Raw genomic sequence first — 27434 nt, 5'->3', positions numbered from 1 at the left:
TTTTTTTTCCGTCAAACCACTGCGGATCAGCAAAACGAGGAGGCATTATTAGATAACCGCACAGCGTGAGACACGACTGGAACCCAACTGCGCTAGTTGCTTTTATACTGTATATCTTAAGTGTGTTGTCTCAAACGCTTCCTCTTCAAGCTGTGGAAACTGGATGATAATTACGGGACGGATCCCCTAACATGCACACACAGGCTGTCACAGGGGGCTGAAATATCCTTTAAAGGACACGAGGGCCCGTGGAATATTTTGGATAACATGCAGGTCTGTGTCGGCGATGCCACCACATGTTGACGATGAAATGGTCACGTCAACTGGTGTCATCCACCTTCGCCGACATGGTTAGGGTTCCTGCGTGACATCATGGATGACATCACTCCACATCATGTTTCACATCTGTAATCTGTTGGAATCTCCCGCTCGCCGTCATATCATACCAGAGCTGAAGCTGAATAATATAGTAATTAATAGAATCATAACACAAATTTTGGTCTGACTTTACCTTGATAATATCCGGCGTGTTTGTCACAATTACAGCAACAACAATTATTGAAGACATTCAAAGTTATAGAAGAGTAATAAAAAATTATCTCAAAATATCGATAAGCCAAGCCACTGATGAAATGGAATTAATATATAAAGAAATAAAATCGCAACCTGTGTGTAAATATGATGCTCATTCCTAAACTGGATTATAAACAAAATGCATATAATATATATTGTATTCTGTTATTAATTCAATGTTATAAAACAAGGTATAAATTCACATATTTGCTTCTTTAGGTGACCTGCAGTATCCAATGGAGCACTTCTTTAAATATGATTAAATGCTTTTCAATGAAGATGCTTCAGTTTCCACTAAAACCTTTCATCTTTAATCATCCGGTTACTTCATTATTTTCAATATTGCAGATAGTCATCAAATCCCTCCTCGTAGGACCTGTTTGGGTCCCGGCTTTAATGCGTTGCATCGCCTCCTTTCAATCCTGATTCCTAAAGCAAATGGAAATCAAGTAATGGTATCCAGGACAATTTGCATTCCCCGGTCCCCAGACACTCGCTGTGTCCGCTGTGTGTTGCACGGTGGTTCCTCCACAGAACAGATGTTACCCTCAGAAATATGATCACGGTAATTATTGTTGAAGCTTATGCTGCGTGCGCGGCTGTCATCGTGTGTGCTGTGTGTAGCGTGCACGTATCCCAAGGGCCCCGGCGCAGCGGTCCAAGGCCTTTAACACGATTGACCTATTGGCCTCCTAAACCCCAGCAGCCCTTCCAGAGGAGGCTTACCGCACACCAGACGCCGAGAAGCCGCCGTCAACCAAACGACAGGGCGGCCCAGGAAGTATTCACATTTAACCGCCGAAGAATTCTCATATGAATGACGATGAATTGAGCTTTGTATTTATATATACAGTATATTACTGAAAAGATTTTGACAATAATGTCAAGATGACGTCACGCTGACCAGTGCAGGTTATATGAAGGGTGGAATCTCCGCTTAAAGCTGTCACTTATATAGCAGCACCGTTTCCAGAATAGATGCGTGACATTTAAAGGGCGATGCCACCTATTTCAGCGTTTGTTGTATAAATTGCCAAAACTTTACGCCCCGAGTCGTTATGTGGTCCATGAACCAAATCCTTTGCTTCTTATTCGAGAGGCTCTGACGTGTGAGGCTCTGTAGCCACGTCCCCGAGAGAGCACCGTTGAGATGAAGGGATAATCTGAATTCCATTAGAAACAATGCAAAACGTGCAAATCAGCCAGAGCGGACACTGGTGTTATGACTTCTGCAGCAGAAGATATCACCGTATGCCGCCATAAACTGCCCAAATTCACCGTTGTCGGGACTTTTTCTCCGAACCCGCTCTTCATCCAGTGACGAGCGGAGTGGTGAGAGATAATGAGCGGACAGTGGGTGGAGCTTCACGTGAGCTGCAACGTAGATGCCCTTATTCGGAGTTCCTCTTCTACATACGGCACATTACCGTGAATAATCTGGTATCGTGGTGCTTTTCTTCAGTGTTGAAGACAAGCGGAGAGAGCTAAGTCTTCCTCCCTCACTCTCCCTCCTCCCGCTGCTTTCCCTCCTCCCTGGGCCGTGGTGGGGTGTAGTTACTTATGTCATGCCTTGTAGGTGACGGTGGGGTGGAGCGGCTAGTGTTACCCTCGCACAGCCAGCAGGCGAGTGGCAGGAGTCGTCTCGGGGCCAGATGGGAGCTCGCGGTGCGGCTCGGTTCCCCGACGAGAGGCCAGGAAGGCGCTCGGGGCGAGGCAGGCTTATTATGGGATTGGTGAAAGGGAGGCTGACCGGCCGGGTGGGCGGGCAGCTGAGGAGGCACGCGGCTTCGCTCGGCTCTTGGGAGCCGATCGGTGTGTAGGCGGGTCCTTCAGGGTATGGGGGTGGGGGAGGGAGCGCAGTGTAGTGGGGGCAGTCAAGATATAGGAGGTCCATGGAGATAGAGATCAGCAGAGGGTTAGCGGACGCTGGGGGCATGGAGAGTCCCGCAGGTAGGGGCAGTGGGGGTGAGAAGGAGCTTGGGGCATAAATGCTATTCCAGGCAGGGTTACCGGGGCCTTGAGGAAGCTCTTAGGGCAGCGGTAGACAAACTGACTTTAACCGTGGGACCGCAGAGAGGCCTACAGTACCAGTGCAAAACAGTACAAGGGCTAAATATTAAATTAACCTAAATGGCCAATATGATGAAAGAAAACCAGATATAAATTCTTAATTTAGCACTTGTATTTATTTATTTGTTTATTTTTATTTGACATTTTTTTTAACAAATGTCCTTTTGGTTCTGAGTGAGATGAGCGTGTGTGTGACTTCACACTTCAAGGTGATGGGAGGGAGTGCGATCTCGTTTCTCTGTCTCCGGGAGACAGAGAGCAGCGTTGGCTTCAGAACCGCACCGACTTGATTTTCATTATTTTTGTTAAAAAATGGTATCGGTGTTTTTGCTTTTATTTATTTATTTATTTTTTTTATTTCAAGACAGACCTAGATAACGCTATCCAGCTATATTTTCCACCAACAGCAACCATCTTATTTTATTTTGACTATTTTAGTTGAGATGTTATTGAGTTTTTGTTTGAAAAAGAGACCGTGACCTCATTTCAAGTGATAATCTGTGACATTTGTTTATTTTCTTTGGTTGGCACTTAATAAGAAGCTGCTATTCAATGTATTTGTGTTATGTGCTCCTCCATATGCTGTTTCAATTGTTGGAGGCGTGGTCCCCCTTTCCGGGTAAGAATGCACTCAGGCACTCGCAGGAAGTAAAGGGCAGCCAATTATCAGCAGGTGTACTTTTCGAGAAAAGAAGGCAAGCGTCTGATAGCGAAGACGAGGGATATGCTGAAAAAATGAAAAATCAAACATGGTTTCGAAGGGAATTATGGGACTAGTCGTGCAATCCAGCCAATGCAGATGATCTGATTGATTACCGCTTCAATTTAATGATCATATCTTACACCTCACTTGTGATTTTTATCCATCTCCTCAGTTCCATTTTGGTTGTTGTACGATATATTGAACTATAACAAGTATACTAGGGACACGTTGCCCTGGTTCCACTAAAAGAAAAAAGTTTGTTCATGAATAACGTACGCTGTTTGGCTGAGGAGGGCAAACAGAAGCGTATTTAGGGAGACATCAAATGCAAATCCAAATCGATGAGCTCATAAGAAGCTCTCAAATCTAAAACCCAACATCAGGGACGTCACACAATAGATGAAAATGCGCAATGTGCAATATTCAAATGTTGGAACACAAACATAAAACAAATGAGAGGAAATAGCAGATGTTGAACCTGTCGGGATGCTGACTGCGTTGCCGCGGAAACGGTGACAACACATGCAACATCGTTTCCTGCGCAAAAGTGACTTTTTCACAGGGATTTCTTTCCCAAGAGCAAAAATTAAAAACAGACAATGAATCCAAACAATAGTATGAAGCAGTAGTTTTCAACTGGTGGCTCCCGATCCATAATGGGTCGTGGGGTCCCTTGGAATGGACGATGGGAGTATATGAACGTCCACTTCTTCAAAAATGGAATTATACTGTACATACTTTTTAGCTCCACCTATCTCCTACCTGCCTCTCTTCTTTCTCCACCTCCCTCCTCCTCCTTTCCGTTCCACTTTCCTCCTCCCACCATTTTTCTTTCTCTCTCTCTGCCCCGTCCTTAGTCCTGCTCCTCCACCCTTCCTCCTCCTCCTCCTCCTCCTCATCCTCCTCCTCCTCTTCCTCCTCCCGCTGCTCCCGTTTCTATTTCTATGTGCTGGTGCCTGGCGTCCCGGTGGGGCATTGTGCTGCCTAGCCTAAATAGACCTGCTCCACATCCATAACCTTCACTTTATCTCCGCTTTGTTCACTCCTCCACCCAGTTAACGGCGCTAGTGAAAAGAAAATGGCAAAGTGGCACACGGCTCCCTCAGTTTTGCAACTTAGATGTAATTTGCATAAACCAAATCATTTTCGAGCTACTTTTTTGACAAAAAAATGAAATAGAAAAAAACCCCAAAACTGAATGTCGAGCCTTATTGTGTTTATTGTTTATGACCAGTTTCAGTTGAATCCTCTTTCTGTTTAATCCCTTCTCTTTTCCTGCGGGGTAAGACAATTATTTGCTTGGGAAACTGTTTTTAAGCAGAAGTACACACATTTGCATGTGTGAACCAGCACGCACACACAAACACTCACGCACACACACACACGCGCGCGCACACACACACGCACATGCACACATGCACATGCGCACACACGCACACAGACACCCGTACTGTACATACACACACACTGCACATTCTTAGCCAGCTGTAATTGGTGCTTGAGGGCATTGATCAAGAAACAATGATTTATAAGTGGGCACCCAATTTTGTGTGAATAAAACCAAAGGTGTGAATAAAAAAGGTAGAGAAGAAAGAAGAGGGACAGGGAGTGGAGGATGAGAAGAGATAGACTTTATTTTTCCAGCTTACTAAACCAACTCCACCTCTCTCTCGCTCTCTCTCTCTCTCTCTCTCTCTTTCTCTCTCTCTCTCTCCCCCCAGTATTGTTTTTCATTAATGTGAGGAGCGGTTTCATCCTCTTTTATCGCCTTTCCTCATCTTTCATCTTTTTTATTCTGTGTATTATATCACTTGTTTGCCTGTCTCCAGCCGTGATATCGAAACACAGTTTTTTACTCGCTGGATATCTCCCTCAATACATCCCTAATCTCTCAATTTCCTCATTCTTTATTCGTTACTTTGCAGGGTTGGAAAGTAAGTGTGCATTGCATACATTTATTGTGAGGTAGAATGGAGTGGAATTTGCCAAAATATCTATCTGTCTATCTGCCTGCCTGCCTGTCTGTCTGTCTGCCTGTCTGTCTGTCTGTCTGTCTGTCAGTCTGTCTGTCTGTCTGTGTGCCTATCTTCCTCTCTTGGTGATATAGCACAGGGCATAGGAACCAGTGACCATCGGCTATTGTTAAATAGCGGTAACAGGCAGATTCACTCTGTGCTCAGTCCTACACGCTCCCCCTCGCTGCTTTGATTTCATAAAATAAATTGGAAAACCACAACCCGAAAAATACGACGACCCGATCGACCGCGAACACAGTTCAAGCTCTCGCTTCCTCCCATGTAGAATTGGTGCGGTAGCATATTCAGGCGTCACCTCCGCCTGCTTTGCGTACGGTCCCCGGAACCGTGTGAGGAACTCTTTTCGGAAGCCGCTGAGGTTCCAAGGTTCCTCGTTTCGCTCCTGTACCGTGACGCCAAGCTGTTTGTCCTCTTCTCCTCTCTTCCCCCCCCCCCCTCTCCCTCTCCTTCCCTTCCCTCCCCTCCTCACCCTCTCCCCCTCTTCCTCTCCTCCTCACCCTCTCCTTCCCCTCCCTCTCCTCCTCACCCTCTCCCCCTCTCCCTCTCCTCTTCACCCTCTCTCCCACTTCCCCTCCCGATGCACCGATACCACGCCACACTTCCATTACTCCTCTTCCTCCTCCCCTCTCTATCCCCCGCCACCTCCATCTGTGCCTCTTATCCTCGTCCTCTGTTCTCCATCATCCCTCTCTCCTGTCCTTTCGGCCCACATCCCTCAGTCCCGCCCCCCGCAGCCTCCGCCGCGTCTGCTCTGTGAGACGATCCTCCGCTCGTCACCCGTTTTGGCTCCGTCCTCCCTCCCTCGTCCCACCTCTCCTCCTGTTCCCTCGCTCTTCCTCCGTCGCTCCCTCCGTCGCCTGATGATCACGGTAATGGCGGGGCTGCGGTGTTGGCCGCAGCGCCGCGAGCGAGGTCCCCCATGACGCAGCCTATTTAATCTGCGTCCCACGCGGGAGTCTCCGTCGCTTTAATAAGGGCAGCTTCTCCTCTCTGCACCCTCCCCTCACTCGTCCAATCCCTCTCTCCATTCCTCCACCGCTGTTTCTTAATGAGGGATGGGTGAGAGGAAGAGAGAGAGAGAGATGGGGAAGGAGAGCAAGAGAGAGGAGGGAGGGAGAGGGAGATATATTATAGAGAAAGGGGGGGTGGACAGAAAGGGAGGGAGAGAGCGAGGGGGAAGGAGGGACAGAGAGGGACAAAGGAGGGATAGAGAGAAAGGGAGAGAGAGGCGCGACAGAGAGAGAGGGGGGGAGGAGACAGAGGGACAGAGATGGAGAGAGAGAGAGGGTGAGAGACAGGGAGAGAAAAATGAGAGGGGGGGGGCGAGAGATGGAGAGAGAGGGAGGGAGGGAGAGAGAAGAGAAGGAATGGGACTGAGGAATGATGAAGGAGGCAAAAGAGGGAGAGAGATAGGTCTCTGAGGACAGATTGTAAATGATACACAGCCATTTTGCTTTCTGAGGGAGCAGCACTCTCATCACTTAAAGACACCCACACACACACACACACATGCATGCAAGCACACACACACACACACACACACACACACACACACACACACACACACACACACACACACACATACTCTCACACCCAGGAACACACACACACACAGGGTTGTTTTTCGGCGTACAGTACAAGTGCCATTGTGACAGTCCATCCATTAGACAGCGTAAACTGCATGAACTGTAAACACTCACCAAAGAAAATTATTATTATTATTATTTAATTATTACTATTTTTAAGCAGAAGTGCACACATGTGGATGTGTGAACCAGCACACACACACACACACACACACACACACACACACACACACACACACACACTCGTACACACACACACAAAACACGCACCGGAGATGGTGGTCTCGTTTTTTATGAAGCAAACGTTTCTTCCAACATGTGTCCTGAGAATGAATAAGAGAACAAAAAAATGTAAATATGAATCTCTGATATGAACCACAGCTGATATTGTTCCAATGACTGATTAGGGAGCAGGTTTCTGCCCAAAAAAAGCAATTTTGCTGAAGTTCTTCCAGAGGAAATGAAATCCGATGCCAATTTCATGGAAAGATCTAATCAAATGTAATTTCAGTTGAGAAGAATGGAGCAACTTCAAAATACATATTACACTACTGTGGCTCCTTTGACGTTAGGGATTTCGTTTACGGAATATCCTGAAAGACGAATGGCCCGGCGGATCGAAAAGAGATGCTCACACTCGTACGCGGGCGGACAGGTTTTCCGTGCGCAGTGCAGTTATATTGGACATGGCCCGCAGTGAAGTCAGCTGTCCCACGAGACGCCTGACTGAATAAACAGAACAGGCGCCAAGACCAGATCCCGCTGCCTGCTCCATTACACCTAATCCCCACTCAAAACTACAGCTTTGTGCTTGTGTCGGTGTTTTGTCATGTAATGACATACAGTTAATGTGAATTGTGTGTGTGTGTGTGTGTGTGTGTGTGTGTGTGTGTGTGTGTGTGTGTGTGTGTGTGTGTGTGTGTGTGTGTGTGTGTGTGTGTGTGTGTGTGTGTGTGTGTGTGTATACATGACACAGTGCTTTGCCTAAACAGATCATACACCCTCCGTCAAATCTCCCAGTGGATGGATTATATCAGTGAAGTTACTGGTGAATGTTTTTTGCGGTGCCAAGCATCATCATTTTTCCATGATGCATTTTTAATTGTTATTTATCATTTATAATTTTGTATATTCTTCATCTCATACTCTATGCAATATATAGCATATGCTGTGCAATGCCTACTGAATCATATCTGGTACTATCGAATAGTAATGAATAGTGACGTTAACACTAATCTCTTACACAACGATTAGAATACTTTGTTCTTTTGCATAGCTTGTGATAATTACAGTTAAACTGTCATTATATAGTTAGAGTCAAAGTAGGGTGCAGAAAAAAGTTTATTATGTTATTATTACCGTACATGTTTGTGTCAACTTACATTTTCTACTTACGTATCTTGTATCCGAGTGGATTCGGTTTAAACCTTTAACCATTTTCCCGTGTCATTAGCCATTAAAAAGTTCAAATGGCTTGTTCAATGGCCTGGTGTCCAGGGCGGTTATTCATAAGGTCCTTATCAGACAAATTCTGTTCATCCTCCAAAACTGTTAATTGTGGCTCCAAACGCCGTTCTGTCCTGTTGGGTCAGGAATACGCATTTAAAACTCAGTCCACGTCCGGCGGAAAAAAGGTCGTAGAATCCAAAGGGGCCGTTGGAATCCGGGCCGGATGGACGGGGGGTCGACAGGGCCGGCGCCGCTTTTTAGCTGCATACGCAGAGTGCCGGGCTATAAGCGGCTCGTTTCCCACCACGTCAGCGCTTTCCCGGCTTGACCTTTCCTCCCGCTGTGGGCCGGTGTCAGGGCGGTGCCACTGCTGCCAACACTTCCCCGAGAAGAGCTCAGAGTCTGAGGGCAAAGGAGGAAAGAGGTCCACCCCCTGGCCCATGGAGCCCTGGGCATTATCCCTCATACTAATTCAAGTCGCAGCGCCGTGTGTTTATTTGTGAGTGAATGTGGCGGTTGAGAGTCTCGACGGGTCCTCCACAGGCCCCCGTGGAACGGACTGATTGACGGCACCGCCTGACTCCCGGTCCCTGGGAAGGTCGGAAATTCGATGCGGCGAAGTGGCGAGGCGAGGGCGCAGGAACCGCGCGCGGACACAGTGCGAGCATTACTCAGCGTTTCTTTCGAGATAGAGAGAACATTACATTATCATGCCAACAAAAGCCAACCTCACTTTGGCGCCAAGGCGTTGAAGGCCGCAGAGATGTCGTCTTCTCATCCGAGCTCCTACAACGAGCGTCGGAAGGGCAGATGGAGCGCGCCGACAGATCCATCGTCTCTCGGCTCCTCCACCGCGCTGAGATGTTGAGCGTGCTGGTGAAATGTTCGTCCTCTTTCTGGAGATTTGGCTCCTGGCGCCTAACTCGGTGAAAAGATTCCTTCCGTTTGTTTGATGTCGCTGGCGTGACGCGCTGAGCAGGTGAACGAGAGTCAGAGGAGTTGGTTTGGCTCTGAGTGGTGAACGGAATTCGCACAGGAATCATTTCATCCCGTTGAAATTATTCATTTTCGGTGGAATGCAAAGTGTAGACCAATCACATTCAATACAAATTACGCCGAATGCAGTGACCTTTTTTCCACAGTAGTCTAATCCTCCGTAATTGCCCTCGGCAACCAGATTGAGTCAGTTGGCAACCATTTCGTGGCCTCTAGTTGCCCCCTTTGGCAACCATTTTTTAATATGAAATAGGGGCAGCAAACCGCAAAAGGTTTAACCCAAAATAAAAGAAATGGTTGCATTGGCGATATTTACCTATTGCTGTTACAGTGGGAACCACTGCACGGGAATTGATTCACGTGCGCACCGGTTCAAACAGGTGGACGTAGAGCAAGGTTCTTACAGTCAGGGATGCAAACAACTTGCTTGACGGCGAATGTCTATTTTGGGGACTTGTGTGAATCGTCCAAACCGATCTGAAGTGTTTGTTTGTTGTTGCTTTTGTTTTTTGGGGTTTTTTTTGGGAGGGGGTTATTGGGGTTTTTAATTTTTATCAGTCCGAGAGAACGACGCCATCCACGATGGATTAACTAGTGCACACGTTCTTTGATATCGTAAAGCGTCCTGGTCCACTCCGCTTTGAAAGAGCTCCAAAGCCAGAAAACTGCAATGCATGTCACAAGTGATGCGTTCAGTGGTTGTATGGTTGTATGTTTTTTTTCACAGCTAGACAGAAGACTTTTAAATTACTGAAATAATATTGTGTACTTAGAAAACCAATTAAAATAAAATACAATATATACAGGAGATCATTTTTCTAGCCGATTTGGTCAAATTTGTCAACATACAGCTTTTACAATGCAAAACCAGTTCTCATCTTTGTAGACAGACAGCATTCATAATGAATAGGGCTCAGACCTCACCTGATGGAGAGCTACTTTTAAATGGAAAGACGCAAATGCAGATGCAGTATTTAAATTACTTAAGATATAAAGTGATTAAAAATGGCAACCGTATTTTCAGTTCCGGCAACCAAAAGCAGATGCCCGGTTGCCAGCCTGGCAACCACTTTTAAAAGTGAGCGTTGAGCCTTGCTAAAAGCCATGGTTAATAAACAATGCTTTAGGCATTTCAGCTCTGTCTGTCAGGCAAGACAGTAAGCATATTTAATGAATCCACTTGGTTGAATCAATTGAAAATACGTTTGTTTCTCATTCGCCTGAAATACAAATAAGAAACAAAACGTCTTTCCCATGTAGCCCATGGAGTAGCAACAGGGCATCAGCCAGACAATCAGGAGACATGAGTGTAGATTACCTTACCTGTAATGATTATTTCATGACTCTCTGGTACTTTGCATTTTAATGGCTACCAGAAACTCATCCGCGCCGTGTCTCCCTTCACATCCCAGAAGGGAGACAGGAGACAGGGCCTCTCTCTCTCCCTGCCTGATTATCATTCCATCATTCCATTGCAAATAAAGCACTGGGACAGTTATCCCAGCATAAGTAGTAGAAGTAATAATAATAATAATAATAATAATAATAATAATAATAATAAAAACCTTTGTTTTTATATTCCCTTTCATACATGATAAGCAGCTGCTTTACATTTATAGAAGGCAATTCAATAGTAAGAAAAAAAGGAAAATGCATGAGAATTGTTATTAGAAGCAATTTCAAATTTTGGCAATTTCAGGGTCACAATCATTCCTCAGCAAATGATTTTCAATCATTATTACTTTTGACTATCGATTATTACTTTTATTATCCATCTTGAATTATTCGTCTTGAACTCAATTCTCAAATAATTCTCATGTTAGCTTCCATGGAATGAATTAACATTTCTTTCATGTAATTTTCAAAATGCTCTAATAAGGAAGAGCAAAAGTTCCACAACAGCAATGACAACGTCTTCATGCGTAATTTGATGAGAAAATGTGGACGTTCCCTGAGCGCTGTCACAGTCTCCTGCAGGGCTTCACCGTCCGGCCACAAACGGTAGGAGCTGGGGAGAGGTGTAGGTGTGTGTGTGTGTGTGTGTGTGTGTGCGTGTGTGTGTGTGTGTGTGTGTGTGTGTGTGTGTGTGTGTGTGTGTGTGTGTGTGTGTGTGTGTGTGTGTGTGTGTGACTTTGTGTGTGTGTGTTTCTTTGACATGCATGTGTATTTGTGTGTACATGTATCTGTGTGTGTGTGTCAACTGTAAATGTGGGCGTGCATATGTTTATCAGGGGATAAAGCTAACCGGGGGAGCGGGCAGTGACAGCTCGGCTGAAACAGCTCTTTATCGTTCGACAGTTTTTCTACTCAGGGAAGGACTACAATACAATGTGGACGGCAGATCCCATTTGACTGACAGAGTGGAAAAAAAAAAAAAGGCTGAATTAATGGAAAGATCCATTAATTGATTTTCATTACGGTGGCTGCGAGAATTAAACAAAAAAGAGAGGTCTTGATGAACGGATGAAAGAGAGGATGAAGGGGGTGGTTGGATGCATTAATGCAGTGTTTTACCACACGAGTGGGCCGGGAGAGCTCGCCAGGTGTACCGAGAAAATGTTTCAAAATTCCACTTGGAATGTGTAAATAATAGAAATGAGCTCTTGTGTTGCAAGATCAAAATTGCAAAACTGTACTAATTCATCGCTTCCAGCCAGAATAGCAGCTCTGGGTTATTTGCAATGAGCTCAGATCAAACCCAACTATTAATGGGCTGTAATAATAAGTACAGTTATAAGTGTTTGTCAAGTTTTCTGGGGTTCACGGGATAGTGGTATAGTGCGGTGGGATTATTTAATCCTAAAAAGTTTGCCGTGTCAGAAAAAAGGAAGGGAAACACTGGATTACTGGATGGATGGATGAATGAATGAATGAATGAATGGACAGTTAGTTCCATGCAAAGTCCTGTCGCCAGGAGAACTGAATTGTGTAATTTTAAGATTTTCGTAGTTATGAAGTAAACCAAACAGAATAAAGACACACCGGCGCGCGCGCACGCACACACCCAGGCACAACACACACACACACACACACACACACACACACACACCGTGGCCAACACCAGATGTCTCATTAGGATTGCATCCACATTTAGGGCAGTGGGGAGGTCACCAGTTAATGTTTCTTTGATTTGAGCTGCGGCGGTGGAACAGCTGTACCAAACGACTAATGAATTACTAAGAGCATTCCCTCACCTCCACTCAGCCAGAGCCGCGCCACCTTGTCCGAGAAATCTCCTTTTTTAGAGAACGGCCTCATAAATGACGCTTTCTTTTTTTAATTTGGCTTTTTCTTTTGAGCGATGCTGTAATTGTTGCCTCGTTAAAATCATAACTCTCCTTGTTCAATGAGAAACACTTTTTTTTTTTCTTTTCATCTTTTTTGCTGTGCTCTGATGCTGCTGTCTAACTTCAGAGTTAAATAAAAGTGTACAAAAATTCGGGAATTCGAGTAATAAAGTCCTTTTATATTTAGTAATTGTGTTAAAAATAACTGGAAAACTGAAACTCAAGATTACACTTTATTTACCCCCTTTATTAATGTAATAGTATTTACATGTCATATGTAAATGTATATTTTATATTACTTATATATATTCAAATAAAACTTTATTTCAACAAATGTCCCACAGGCCATTTACAACATTTCAGTTCACAAAAATTTATCCCAGTCCAAAATGGAACAGTTCAAATGTGCCTAAATAATGATGAAACTTAATTGACTTCATCAACTAAAGCAACTGATCTGAATAACAAATTAAACTACTAATTAAGCCCTCTTTATCATCTAGCGAGTTTCGTCTGTGTGTGTGTGTGTGTGTGTGTGTGTGTGTGTGTGTGTGTGTGTGTGTGTGTGTGTGTGTGTGTGTGTGTGTGTGTGTGTGTGTGTGTGTGTGTGTGTTTGTGTGCGTGTGCGTGTGTGTGTGTGTGATGTTCTCTTCACTCCAGGCTGACATCGCTTTCATGAGTCAGACTCTAACAGAAACTCACCCACTCACCACTAACGCCAAGGACTCTTCTCTCTCTCTCTCTTTCTCTCTCTCTCTCTCTCTCTCTCACACACACACACACACACACTTCATAATCACTCCAACTGCTTACAGCCTTTATCACTGTAATTGTCATCGTTGCATTTATTATTTGTATCATCCTTTAGATAAAAAATAATAATTTCACCGCAGGAGCTGAATTCCGGACGGCAATAAATAATATTTGAAGCAAATATGTTTAATGTGTTTGAAACACCAATACATTGATCAATACCTTTATTTTCAATCTATATTTAATCTTTAATTTTAATAAATCACTTTTGATGTGTGCATTTCACCACGCCAGCAGACCATAGTCTTGCTATAAGTGCAGATGTATGTGCGTTCTGATCCGTCGTGCTATGATCTGCTTGTGTGGACAGATGAGCGTTGCACAGAAAACCCACACAGTGTTTGTTAGCATTACATTTGGTTCACTGGTGAGAAAGTGAGAATGTGACTGCTCAATTGTCCATGCATAAATGTGCACGTCTGCGTGTTGCTGTGACTCACCGGTGTGTGTGTGTGTGTGTGTGTGTGTGTGTGTGTGTGTGTGTGTGTGTGTGTGTGTGTGTGTGTGTGTGTGTGTGTGTGTGTGTGTGTGTGTGTGTGTGTGTGTGTGTGTTGCCTGCCTCTTCAGTGCTTTATATGTCAATGTGCTGCTATACACGATGCTGGAGGCAGAACAGAGACGGGTTGTCGCCGTGTGACATCGCAGCGCACTTCTGAGACCCTCACCTCGGATTAAAGTGAAAATCCGCAAGATTATTTTCTATAATTAAAAATTCCATATTGAATATGTTATTAAGCTGGCACTTTATATGAAACAAACTTTTAATAGTTTTGCATTAGGCATGTGCTCCTACATGTACATGTACATGTACACCCGGCGCAAATAGGGAAACTCAGCCACGGGGACTGTTATAAAGCAGCGCAGGGACTATGGTTGTGCTCAATAAACTGTCGATCTGGATGAATATTCACAAAATAGAATGGCACCCTTGGATGAAAAAATGGTCCACCTCAAGTGACCAAGAAAAAATAAAAATGAATAAAAAATAAATGAAACTGCTCGTCTTAGAGTAACGACAAGGGGAAACCTGGATATGGAATGGAATTCTGGGACATTGAGTGTAATCCACCCAACAGCTACAATGTGGGGGATTTTGTTGTTTTTGATGTTTGTTTGTTCGATAGTTTTTAAAAGGTCTAAATGAAGGCCTTACCGTGTCTCTGGCCTTGACTGGTTTCAACGTTTCACTATTTGGTTGTGGAAAATGTAGAATAAATGTAGAGGCATGGTGTGGTTAAATGCTGTTGTATAGTGTAAGTTGACATCAAATATTTATTCATACCATTATTATGATTATTATCATTATGATTATGGTGGTTATTATCATTATGATTATCATGGTTATTATTATTATTATTATTAGTAGTAGTAGTAGTAGTAGTAGTAGTAGTAGTAGTAGTAGTAGTATTTATTCATAGTATTCATTTAGTATTATTACCATATACCTATTATATACCCTTATCTTATATATTCTTTTCATCTTTCATGTCCGTCTCTTCGGGAACTAGCACATTATTTGGCACGCGCACTTCATCTTCCCACCTTTCCGTCTCTTCCTGTTTTGAGCGTGCTCTGACAGTAAATATCCTTTCCTTAACCTCCTATTCTACTTTCTTTAAAACCCCCCCGTCCCCCGTCTCTACCTCCGCCGTCGTGCTCTCGTACATCTCGGCGACACCGACTCCCTGACACGTATGTTATTCATAGTATTTTTCCAAGTTAACGGCCCCTCTGTGTATAATTGCTGCCATTTTCAGTCTGGTCTGAGACTAACCTTTCCATCGCTGCAGTAAAATGGTGTCATTACGATGAAGGTCGATCCCAAGGACGCGGTGACACATTTCCCAGCCTTGCCGTCTCCTAATCGGAGCATGATAATTATCCGCCTTTTAGGTGTCTGATGGATTATTATTCATAGATTTACTGTAATTCCAACCTACTGCTGCTCTATCTCCGTCGACCGCTCTGACTCCCTCTCTCTCTCTCCATCAGCCTTTCGTTTTTTCCCTTTTTCCCTCCCTCTTTTCTTCTCCGCCTCACCGCTGTAAGTTGAGGACTACATGTCCCAAATATTGATTTGCCCCAGAAATCAATATTGTTTTATCATCGTCATCATCATCATCATCATTGGAGTAACCCCGTTGCCATGGCGACTTTCAGATTTTTAAGAAATGCCGTTGCGCTGCATTATGAGGAGGATCGTTGGGTTCAGGAAAATCGGAGAATCTCCATGTTTCGGGGGAGACAGATACACAGACAGGCAGACGGATAGAAAGACAGACAGACGGATGGATAGAAACACAGACGGGCGGATAGAAAGACAGACAGATAGAAAGACAGATGGATGGATAGAAAGGCAGACAGACGGATAGAAAGACAGACAGATACGGTGGGAAGACAGACGGACAGTAGACAAACGCACAGAGAAACGGGAGGACGGAGGGATGTGACGGAGACGCTGTGAGATCATTTGCCTCTTTTCCTCACATTCAAACGTACCGACAGGAACAAAATGTCCAAATGAATACAGTGTATTTTCTGACAGATTTATATGAGTCGGGCGAGCTCGTTTTAAAATGTGATGATTGAGACCGGTCTTTTATTTATTCAGCTCTTTACGCTATTTCTACATTGTTCCGCCAACATGAGGCAGTGGACGCTGCGCCCGTCGATACTCAACAACCGCTTTTTAACAAAACATTATAGTCAATGACATTTGGAGGTCACACCAGTTACTTTTCCGGCGTCATCATTTTTACACACACACACACACGCACACACACAGACGCGCGCGCACACACACACGTTCCTCAAAGTTCACAGTCTCAGGTCTTTCCATTCAATTCATTGGAGTGGGATGCATAGCGTTTCCATGGAGATTCTATTTTTATCCCCTAAAACAAGAAAAAAAAGGGGGGACGGGGACGGGGACTGTTTTTAACAAGAAAAATCATATTTCCCCATACTAAAAAAATGAAGGGGTAAAAATGTCTCCGAATCGTCTGTTTGGAAACGCCTTGGTGTTCGCCAGGTGCCGTTTGTCAGAAGGATGTAGAGCAACGAGCTGCTCCGTCTGACAAGACTGCACATTACTGAGCATGAATTATAGAGCGGAGAAGAGAGGGGGGAGAGAGAGAGGAGATGAGGAGAGGGGAGAGCGGAGAAGGGGAAAAAGATGTAGAGGGGAGAGAGGAGACGACAGAAGAGGGAGAGAGGAGGAGGAGGAGAAGGACCGGGAGAGGAGAAGGGAGATCGGTGGAGAGGAAGGAAACAGAGAGGAGGGGTGAGGAGAAAGTGGGAAAAGATGTAGAGGAATTGAGTAGAGCGGAGAGAGGAGATGACAGGAGAAGGGGGCAAAGGAGAGGGGAGGGGTGGTAGGAGTGGAGGAGAAGGGAGGAGAGGAGAAAGAAGGGGAGAGGAATGGATTATTATTAATGGTAATAATTATTATTAGGATTATTATTATTATTATTAGGATGATTATTATTATTATTATTATTAGTAGTTGTAGTAGTAGTAGTAGTAGTATTAGTATTAGTATTAGTAGTATTATTTTTATTAGTATTATTATTGGTATTATTATTATTCGATTATTTTTTTTTAAATCTTAAACATTTGCAACATAGTCTGAAGACTCGTACTCAACACATCCAAGAGCTGGAGACAGTTTGAAATGGAGAACTTCTTCTTCAATGTGTTTCAATGGGTGATTTATAACACAATGCATCACATTTCTACTTATTTTCGCTTGCATTTAGTTTAACTTCTTAACTTTGACGTGTTCAAACTAAAATGTCCTCTCACTCAAGCTCACCCTTTAATATTACATTTGTAATATGCGTCTTTTCTGTCTTTTTAATAATGGCCTCTGAACTTCTCCAGCTCTAACCTCCGCTGCGACGCCGTCTGAGGACGCCGACGCCTGTGACTCCTCTGGTTCATTTCCACCTCGGAGTCTTCCTCCCTCTCGCTAAATGTACGCGGGTCCCGACATTATTTAACGCACGGCGTTTCATAAGCGGGTTCCTTGAGCGGGATCCAGCGATCAGCGATGCAGGAGCGGCCCCGGTGCTGACGCCGCCCGGACCCAGCGACACCACCGCTCTTATTTAATGACTGAAGGGAATTGATTGCGGCGTTGCTCGCGTCGCCGAAGCATTTAAGGTTTACCGGCGTAAAAACATTTAACAAGGTTAATCATCTCGGCACATGTGAGTGGCCACTCTCTCTCTCTCTCTCTCTGTATCGCAAAATAGAAACTGCTGAGGAGAGCGGGATGGTTTACACTTTAAAATGTGAGGTGATTGCAGCAGAAGATAGAAAGATAGATAGACAGACAGACAGACAGATAGATAGACAGACAGACAGATATTCAGAGAGATAGATAGATAGATAGATAGATAGATAGATAGATAGATAGATAGACGGATAGACGGATAGACAGATAGATAGACAGATAGATAGACAGACAGACAGACAGATAGATAGACAGATATTCAGAGAGATAGATAGATAGATAGACGGATAGACGGATAGACAGATAGATAGACAGATAGATAGACAGACAGACAGACAGATAGATAGATAGATAGACGGATAGACGGATAGATAGATAGACAGACAGACAGACAGATAGATAGATAGATAGATAGACGGATAGACGGATAGACAGACAGATAGATAGACAGATAGATAGACAGACAGACAGATATTCAGATAGATAGATAGATAGATAGATAGATAGATAGATAGATAGATAGATAACGGATTGTCATGGATATGAGCTGCAGTGTCATCCTATGACAAGTCGAATGAGCATTTATTCCAAATCCTTGATACCAAATTGTTTTTTGTCCTACATGTTGGACATTAAGTGTTGTGAAGAACAGGCAGATTTTTGTCTTACTCGTCATTCTTTATTTTTTCTTTATTAGTTATCGAGTTAAAGACATTTCTCCCAACTAGTTTGATTTGATTCACAATATGTTGGGACTTTCTTTACAACTAGCAAACTGTGCATTAACTAGTTTGACTGTTATTTAACATGTTCGGGGCTTGTATTTGATATCAAAATGTTTATGCCAACTAGTTGGCATTTTGTAGCAACTAGTACAAAAATTCTTACTAGTGAACGACTTTACGCAACTAGTGACGCAGTGAAGGTGTGTTACTTAATATATCAAGGATTTGGAATAAATGCTCATTCGGCTTGCTATAGTCATCCTTACAGTGTGATTAGAGTGTTTCGTTTCATGAGACATAGCTGTTATGCAACACACACACACACACACACACACACACACACACACACACGCACACAGCAAGATGGGTGTTGCACAAATGAAGGACATTTGTATTATATGTGTGTGTGTATGTGTGTGTGTGTGTGTCTTCGTTTTAATCTGTATCTCTGTTTAAATACAGTATTTTGATTTTTTTCCCGATATGTTTGCATCTTATTTACACACACACACACACACACACACGCGCGCGCGCACACACACACGCACACATGCACGCACACACGCACACACACACACACACACACACACACACACACACACACACACACACATGCACGCACACACTGGTGCGGTGCAGATCAATGGGAGTGTGCTGGATCCTCTCACGGAGACAATTAAAAGAGAATGGGTAATGAGCCTATTTATAGTCTGATCTATTTGCAACCAGGGCATTCTCCTGTGTGGGAGCTGGGAATTGTTTTCTTTTCTGCCCGCCCTGGTTCTGTCCTCTCTCTCTGTTGTTTTTTCCCATTCTCTCTCTCTCTCTCTCTCTCTCTCTCTCTCTCTCTCCTTCTTGTGTGTGTCCATTAGTCTTTCTCTACTCTAGTTATTATTCTAAATCATATGTTCGGATGTTATTTGGAATTACGTCCAACCGCCCAGATAATTGCTTGCTTCTGTGTAAGCCTGTGTCTTGAACATCGTCTAATGAAAAAATGAAACTTGCAATGATATAAATATGAAAATAGCAACCTTTGATATTCGTGGCAGATCGGGTATGGAAAAAGGAACAAAGTAAAAATGTTACCATGCAACGGATCGCACAAGACGCAACAGCACTTTTTATGCAACGGCCAAGCAAAATACAATGGCTTGTGAAAGATATGTACTATATCCAACCATGAATGAAGGAATGTATTATCATTATATAAGAGTTTAAGGCAATGACACTCACAGAGTTTCACAGATACCGGTAGTTTATTGAAACTACCGCTTTGCTGCAATTCCCTTTGACCAGGGAACCACAGTATCTACATGTCCCATGATGCATTAGCAAATCCTTAACCCTTAAAATCCATAGCTACACTGCCTAAGTAATAGCTGTGTAGTAAAAAACGCCTGTGACACTTATTCAGTTCACCACAACTGAGTTGATCTAATAGATATGGAGGAATAAAACCTTTAATTTGAAATTCAATACATTTTCTCTTATACAGTCTTGATAATTTTTTTTTGAAAATATCTAGCAGGAATAAATGCGAAAAAAATGTATTCCAATAATTAAATTAATAAGAAATTAAATAATTATTTTTTCATATTTAAAAAAAAATGTGTTCACAAAACATTAAATCAAGCTTGTTTCTCAAGCTTTGTTGATAATTCTCTGATCGCTGATTTCCATCTCCCTCGCTTAGGTCTCACGGGTGCTACGACCGACCTGGACAAGAGGAGAGAACTGTATGGGAAGAACCTGATACCTCCAAAGAAGCCAAAAACCTTCCTGCAGCTGGTGTGGGAGGCCCTGCAAGATGTCACGCTCATCATCCTGGAGATCGCTGCCCTCATCTCCCTGGGCCTCTCCTTCTACCACCCCCCAGAGGACACCACCGGAGCCTGTGAGCGCCACCCGCACTTCCTGTCACATCACTTCCTGCAACCACACCTGCATTGAGCCACACACATAGAAAAGCCCTAATCCAACAGCGAGTACAGTTACATGCTCCCATTAACCAGAGTTAACAAAAAAAATAAACAAGGTGATTCATTCATTCAAAATTTATTTAATAGGGTGTTTACATGTCCAGGACTTCCAGGCGCAACAGGGGCGTAATTGTCATTTTTACAATTTTACAAGAGAAGACCTAGGCTTAAGTGCATTACTATTTCAAAGGGTAATTGAATAGTACTTTTTTTTAAATAACTGCATAAAAAAAACTATTTTTTCCTTTTTTGCATCAAAACCAATGTTTCAATGGTTTTGAAAAAATAAAAGTATGGTGACCCTGTACTTTTACCCTTTGCACACTCTTTGCATTGTGCATTTTAGTTGAATGTCTTTCCTGAAAATGTCATAGTTTCAGTTTCTTTTGGAACGTGAATACGAATATGAATGTGAGTAATATCAATCAATCAATATGGCCATCAATATGCTCAAATATTATTTTATTTAGATCATATATTACAAATATTCGTAGTATTGCCTTATATGGAGGAAAATCAGAAATTTAGTGTGCATTTAACACTGATGGATAAACACAAACAGACATAAACAGGCGCACCAACAAAAGCGCCCCTAAAGAGCTGGAAAAGAATGTGAGTGACTTCACTTGAAACGGCTGAATATTTTTATCTCCTCAAACCCGCTTTTATTTGCACGGGCACAAAACGAACAAGGCGTCGGGTCAAGGACTCCTCCGTCTGGGATGGGTCCTCTCGGCGAGCTGGGCACTGAGGTGGTTAATAAAATGTTAAGGAGTACGTTAAGAAATAACCTTGAGCTGCCGTACATCAGCGCTGCGAGCCGTGAAACAGGAAATGAAGACAACGGCCGTAACGAGGCGCTGAGTCAGCAAGATCAATCACAACGTGCGGCTTCATCGCAATAATGGATTTCAATTGCTCTGCCAAGGGAACCAATCATCTCTTTAAGATTTTTAGTACCTCCTTCTCCAGAGCTGCAAATTCAGCCCAAATGCGGAAGGCGTTGGCACCCTCTGCATCGGATAGTTCAGCTGATTTCTGCGTTTAAATAATTGATGGGATTCATGATTTAGTTGATACTAAATTAAGGTTATCAGTTATTTTGAGTTAAATTAAAGGAAGCCATGTCCATTACATATTCAGAATTTTATCAACGATCAAAAAAGTATGATCAGCCATATGCTTCTCATCTTTCTCCCATCTGTGCCGAGCCTTTTCCCTTGTGCTTCTCTGTGCATTTTGATCTGCAGAGCCACTCAACACGCATAGAGAAATGCTCAGTGGATGATTATGCTAATAACTGCGTCCAGATACGTACACTGGCGTTCATTTTAAGTGCAGCAAATGATGTGCAGATATACCGGCTTTCTTGAAATCCTTCCTATGTGTTGATACAGAACACAAATAAATGCAAATGAGGAAATTAACTTGAATATGCACTGATGGAATGAGTGAAACGGCCATTCACCTCGATATGAATGCGCGTGATTCAATTTATTCAGATTCACTCTCAGTTGGACTGAGCTAATCTTTTCCTTTTTTTTTTACTGGCCATATACACACACAAGGGACACGCACTAGTGCATACGCATGACCATGCCCAGTAAACCCGGTCTGGTTATTATTACGTCAAAAGGGCTTTATAGACCAGAAATAGCAATGGCCGCAGATGGTTATTTATAACTCATTTACAAATGAAAGCGATGAGCAGTGGCGGTATGAAAGCCTTTAATTGCTTTGGTGTCAAACAAAACCGTGCATAAAAAAAGAGTTCACACAAGTGGCACAAAACTCCACAGTTTGGGTGGAAGTGATGCATCTCCCAGCCTCCCTGCTGCGGCCCTGCACTTCAGCACCGCGGACAGCTACATGTGGGGGGGGGGGGCACTATCAGGACCATGGATAGCGGCACAACTCAAAACTGTCTCCATCTGGAGTTCGTCACTTTTTCCAACTTTTTCATATAAGGTGAGCTAGGATGAGATAGGATACCACTTTATCCATCCCCTGGTGGGCAATTCAGCAACCACAATTAATTGAGTAGTTTTTCTAAATCTGAAACCTAAATAGTACCAGGAGAGTTATATGTCCCGTTTAATACGTTGGCAGCAGCTGGAAGGTGCATTTTCAATGAGGCCAGTTTTCTTAATGCATTCAGGTCAGCCCCTCAATAACAGAAAGCAGAAAAAGCCCCTCCCTCAGTTAAATCACACCCACACCACACAAATTTAATGTATGGAATATAAATTCTGCTCCGTCTCCCAGCGGGCCTCCAGTTGTTTATAGCCCACAGAAAATCACCCCACTGGTTGCTTTAGAAGCCGGACCTCCGGGAGTTTAGAACCCAACGGCTCCCAAGAAGAACCTGTGTCAACATTAAGAGGAGTGAGGACGGCACCAGATTCATCTACAAATGTTGTAGATAATATCAAGCCAATAGATAACTGGGCAATTGATTGCAAATGAACTTTATTTTCAATTCAATTATGGATGAAGTATCCATCTAATTAAATTCATTAGCTAGATATTTTATCCCTGGAGGGAAAGGTGGTCTACAGTACATTTTGAGAAAAAAAATTGAAAATTACACATACACACTCATATGCAAGCAGACACACACCCCTCTGTAACTTGTGTAAGGATATGCAGTTACACTGCAAACCGCCACTCCAGTTGATTTTTTAGACACAGGGGATGGTGTTGAAACGCACCAGTTCATTGAAGAGGGTGGGCAAGATGGAACAAGCCCATAGCAGATAGATATATGTCATGACAAGGGCTCCTCTCATGTGTTTTGTGGGAATGAGGGATTTAACCTTTGCTTGTTGATTGCTGTGAGGAGCAACAGGTGTATAGCCACCCCTGATCCCAGGCCTAATTAACTAGATCCAAGACCCCCAAACCACAGTCTACTTATGTCTAAACTGTCTGAATGAAAATGTGTACATATCTGTGCTGTACCGGAATATAGAGGTGGAAACGGCTCAAAAAGTACATTTCCACGCCTTAATTTGAGGCAACACATATGAATTTGCTGAATAGCATCATCCCAGAGGTCCAACTAGTGAGTGGAATCAGCCGGATCGGTGTGCGGCTGGAGTTAAAACATGACAGGGCTTTTGACTTCCTGAACCTGAAATTATCCACCTCCACCCGCTGACAAAAAATACCCAGAAATACCCATAATCCTGCTGTTCTGCTTGGCGAACCCTAGCCTGCGGCGCGGCGGCGGGCGGGGCGGAGGACGAGAGCGAGGCAGAGGCCGGCTGGATCGAGGGTGCCGCCATCTTGCTGTCGGTGGTGTGTGTGGTGCTGGTGACGGCCTTCAACGACTGGTCCAAGGAGAAGCAGTTCCGTGGGCTGCAGAGCCGCATCGAGCAGGAGCAGAAGTTTCAGGTGGTGCGAGGCAGCCAGGTCATCCAGCTCCCCGTGGCCGACATCGTGGTGGGCGACATCGCGCAGATCAAATATGGTGGGTGCGAGGGAGTCGGCATCTTTCTTCTAAATGTGTGTGTGTGTGTGTGTGTGTGTGTCTGTGTGTCTGTGTGTCTGTGTGTGTCTGTCTGCATGCAGATGTTTTTGTGTCGGAGCATAGAAAAAATGATCGGGCCAAGAGAGAATGAATGACTCCCTGAGCACAACCTTGCAGAATGCATTACTGTTAAGAAACTTGCCACTCTGCCTCAACTTCTAATAAATGTATCAGTCTGCTGTAACTTCTCACTGTGCTTAAATGTATTCCAAAGTCAGAAAAGAAAAACAGAAAGGGAGATTTCACGCTATTCAAAGAAAAAAAAAACATTTTTCCGTTGGACGGCATTTAAACACAGTGAGAAGTTGCAGCAGACTGGTAAGTTTCTTAGAAGTTGAGGCAGAGTGGTAAGTTCCTCAATCAAACCTAACCTAATAATAAGACGCTTTTTAATTAGATTTATAAATAATTTGAATCTTGTGTCAGTCCCGCCTGCCACACGCCATCGGAGTGGCGTTTTCAGGGCCCTTCGACACAGAGACACAGCCGATGGGGTTGAAAACGCGTTGGTTTTATTGTAGAGAGTGGGCTGGATGGAACAAGCCTGGAGCAGATGGAAGCATGTCATGACAAGGGCTCCTCTCCTGTGTGTGTGTGTGTGTGTGGGGATGAGGATTTTAGCTGTTGCTCTTTGATTACTCTAATTCTCTACTGGGCTCATCAAGTAGGCTGTAGTAAATCGTAATTCAATCTAAATATTTTTTTTCTTTAAAAATATCTGGATTGGCTCAATATTTAAGCAAGTTAAAATATTATGTTATACTGTGATATGTTGTATATGTTTAACATGAATCCTCTACTCTTGTTTTAAATCTGACTTGTCTTCTTTTGGCTTTCTCCAGGTGATTTGCTGCCCGCTGACGGAGTGTTGATTCAAGGTAACGATCTGAAGATCGACGAGTCGTCTCTGACCGGAGAATCAGACCATGTCAGTAAGGCTGCTGACAGGGACCCCATGCTGCTGTCCGGTATGCTGCCTGCTCTTTATCTGTTTTCATGTAATATATATTTGATGCACTGAAAAGTGGGAGCAATGGATGAGATCCATAGACATTTGTAGTGCGATGTTACGGTACGTGGCCAACAGACAAACAGGGGGAATTGGTCAAATGTAAATTAGTGCAGAAGATCTTTGTTGACATGGTCTTCAGTCAGGACTGGACGAAAGAGTTTCAACCCAAAAATGAGCAATTTACTTATATGAAGTCATTTGGTCAAAGTTTTTGGACTCACTTTGGTGAACGATTTGGGAATTTGACCGATTGTGAGCCTAACTTTAAAGAAGCTTTTAATATAAATGTACAGAAACATAGATGTTCAGTAGCTCAGCCATTTCGTCTTCTTTTAAAAAGTATTGATTTTGAATAACATTCTTCATTCAAAGGAGCACATTACCAACCCTGTTTGGGGAGTCTAAGTCTTTTTGAAAAGGTACAAAAATAATAAAAGTAATTTCAGAAAGAATTGATGTCAGAAAATGCATTGAAAGAAAAAGTCACAAAGGCAAGGTAAGAAAAAAATTATAAAAATCCTATGCATTGGAATGTTTGATTAATCAATAGTAATTGTATTCCTTGCAAAGTTGTATTCCGTTTGCAAAGGTTATGCCTTTCTAGCATGCAGCCCGCTGCAGCATGACATACCGTTTTTACCTGAAAGTATCTATGTGGACAATTTAATCAAAGCTCCCAGAGTCTATAAAGTGCCCTTTGGATTTGCTTTCCCCCTGTCATTACATATAAGTTACACAGGCTTGATGCCCGACGTCCCGTACGGAATCTATTACGGCTACATTAAAATCAAATCTATTTTTTACCACTCGGAGGGAGGATGTTTCTTTGGTTTTTCTTTCTATAATGGAAATAAAGATGCAGAATGAAATATGTGTCATGTTCGACATCATTGTTTTCTAATACAGTCCAAATTTGTCTTTGTTGCCAAACCTCATAAAGAGAAAGCAGGGAGATTAGTGTCTGGCTCGTTGGATACTTAAAAACCACCGTGGATCATAAATAGCAGAAATGTGGGTTTAATCTGTCCTGTCTTTTCATTACTATGCATGATAATTAGCAACGTGCCGCCTTCTATAATTAGTCTCCACATTTGCTTAGTATGCGGCAAGTTATTAATGTTCTTTGCGTGGGAATGTCTTTATCTGTGTGTGTGTGTGTGTGTGTGTGTGTGTGTGTGTGTGTGTGTGCCTCTGTGTGCATTTGTGTGCGTCTGTGTGCGTGCGTGCGTGTTCCCGGGTCAGCTAATTTTATTTTTTACTTTTTTTCCCTCTGAAAAGCCATTTACAAATGCGATATTCTGCCATTTTGTGACTCGGTGACCAATTTGGTTTGGTCTCCTCCTCCGGCACCTAAAGAAAGTAAAAAAATAGAACAAAAATAGATCAACTTATTTGGCCTCTGCAGGGACGCACGTGATGGAGGGGTCAGGACGCATGGTGGTGATGGCCGTCGGCGTCAACTCCCAGACCGGGATCATCTTCACGCTGCTGGGGGCCGGAATAGTGGAGGAGGAGGAGAAGAAAGAGAAGAAAGGTACGTGCGGTCGGGGGGGGAGCGGGTGATTTTATTTTTTTTTTCCTCTCAGCTCTACCTTTACCTGTTTTTTTTGTTTTTTTCTTTTTCTTTTTTTTCTTTTTTTTGGGGGCTTTCTTTTTGAAATCATGCCAGAGCAGAATTCTCGGCTCCCTGAGTTCCCGCCAGGGTTCTCCAGGAAAAGCTCGCTTTTACTGTTAAGAGCCCACCGTTATGTATTTTCTACATAGAGATGAAAAAAAAAAGAAAAAGAAATGTATACCCGATGTGTCCCGCCGACGCCGCTGAGCAAGGCGTCATTCGAGATCTGGAGTTGGACCTTGGGCGCCCTACATAAGATCCGTAGATACCTAGATATGTAAGACACTAGGATGGGTCAAATGCAGAGAGATTAATAAAGGATTGAAAAATAACCCCCCAACCCTGCAATGAAGACCCGATGAAAAGATTAGAAAAGTGGATGTTGTGGTTTGTGAGGATGTGAGCTGCTTTGAGTTCGGTTGCATCACTCTCCTTACTCTCTTATCGTTCCTAAATCGCCTCACAGAAGGGGTGGAGGAGGACGGACTCCAGAACGCAGGTAGAGTAACCACCCCCCCCCCCCCCCCCCCACAACTCCACCGACCCTCCCCCCCCCCCCCCCACACACACACACACCACTTGGAGTACCCACCGTCCCTGTCTCCCTAACCTTAGACCCCTAGTAACCCAGTAATCCCCACCTAACCCTAACAACCCTACCGACTCCACCCTCCAGCCCCCAAATTCTCCACTTAAAAAGAGAAGCTGCATCCCCCACTCTGCATCTTTTTAAGTGTCAAGAAGAAGGCGCATGTCCTCATCCGAAATCCCTTCTCTCTTACTTTCTGCCGATTTCTATTCCGGTTTTCAGCTCATCA

At 43.6% G+C, this 27434-nt stretch overlaps 1 protein-coding gene across 7 annotated transcripts in view; it reads left to right on the top strand.

The window, feature by feature from the left end:
* Window positions 1-27434, top strand: part of atp2b2 (ATPase plasma membrane Ca2+ transporting 2) — a gene marked incomplete at its 5' end in the record, with an annotated part of 65826 nt that overhangs the window by 682 nt on the left and 37710 nt on the right. For 3 of the 7 annotated variants that reach the window (XM_080000172.1, XM_080000171.1, XM_080000170.1), the window contains 4 exons: window positions 20172-20372; window positions 23672-23929; window positions 24832-24957; window positions 26407-26535. In XM_080000172.1, the coding sequence (XP_079856298.1) occupies window positions 20172-20372; window positions 23672-23929; window positions 24832-24957; window positions 26407-26535 (714 nt within the window). Of the gene's footprint in view, window positions 1-20171; window positions 20373-23671; window positions 23930-24831; window positions 24958-26406; window positions 26561-27082; window positions 27116-27434 lie in introns of all 7 variants that reach the window. The other 4 variants (XM_080000168.1, XM_080000167.1, XM_080000169.1 and 1 more) reach the window with 4 other exon arrangements.

Source organism: Zeus faber (genome assembly GCF_960531495.2).
Source record: "Zeus faber genome assembly, chromosome: 5".
NCBI lineage: Eukaryota > Metazoa > Chordata > Actinopteri > Zeiformes > Zeidae > Zeus > Zeus faber.
The sequence above is the reverse complement of the archived record's forward strand: the minus strand, read 5'-3'. Positions and strand labels throughout refer to the sequence as shown.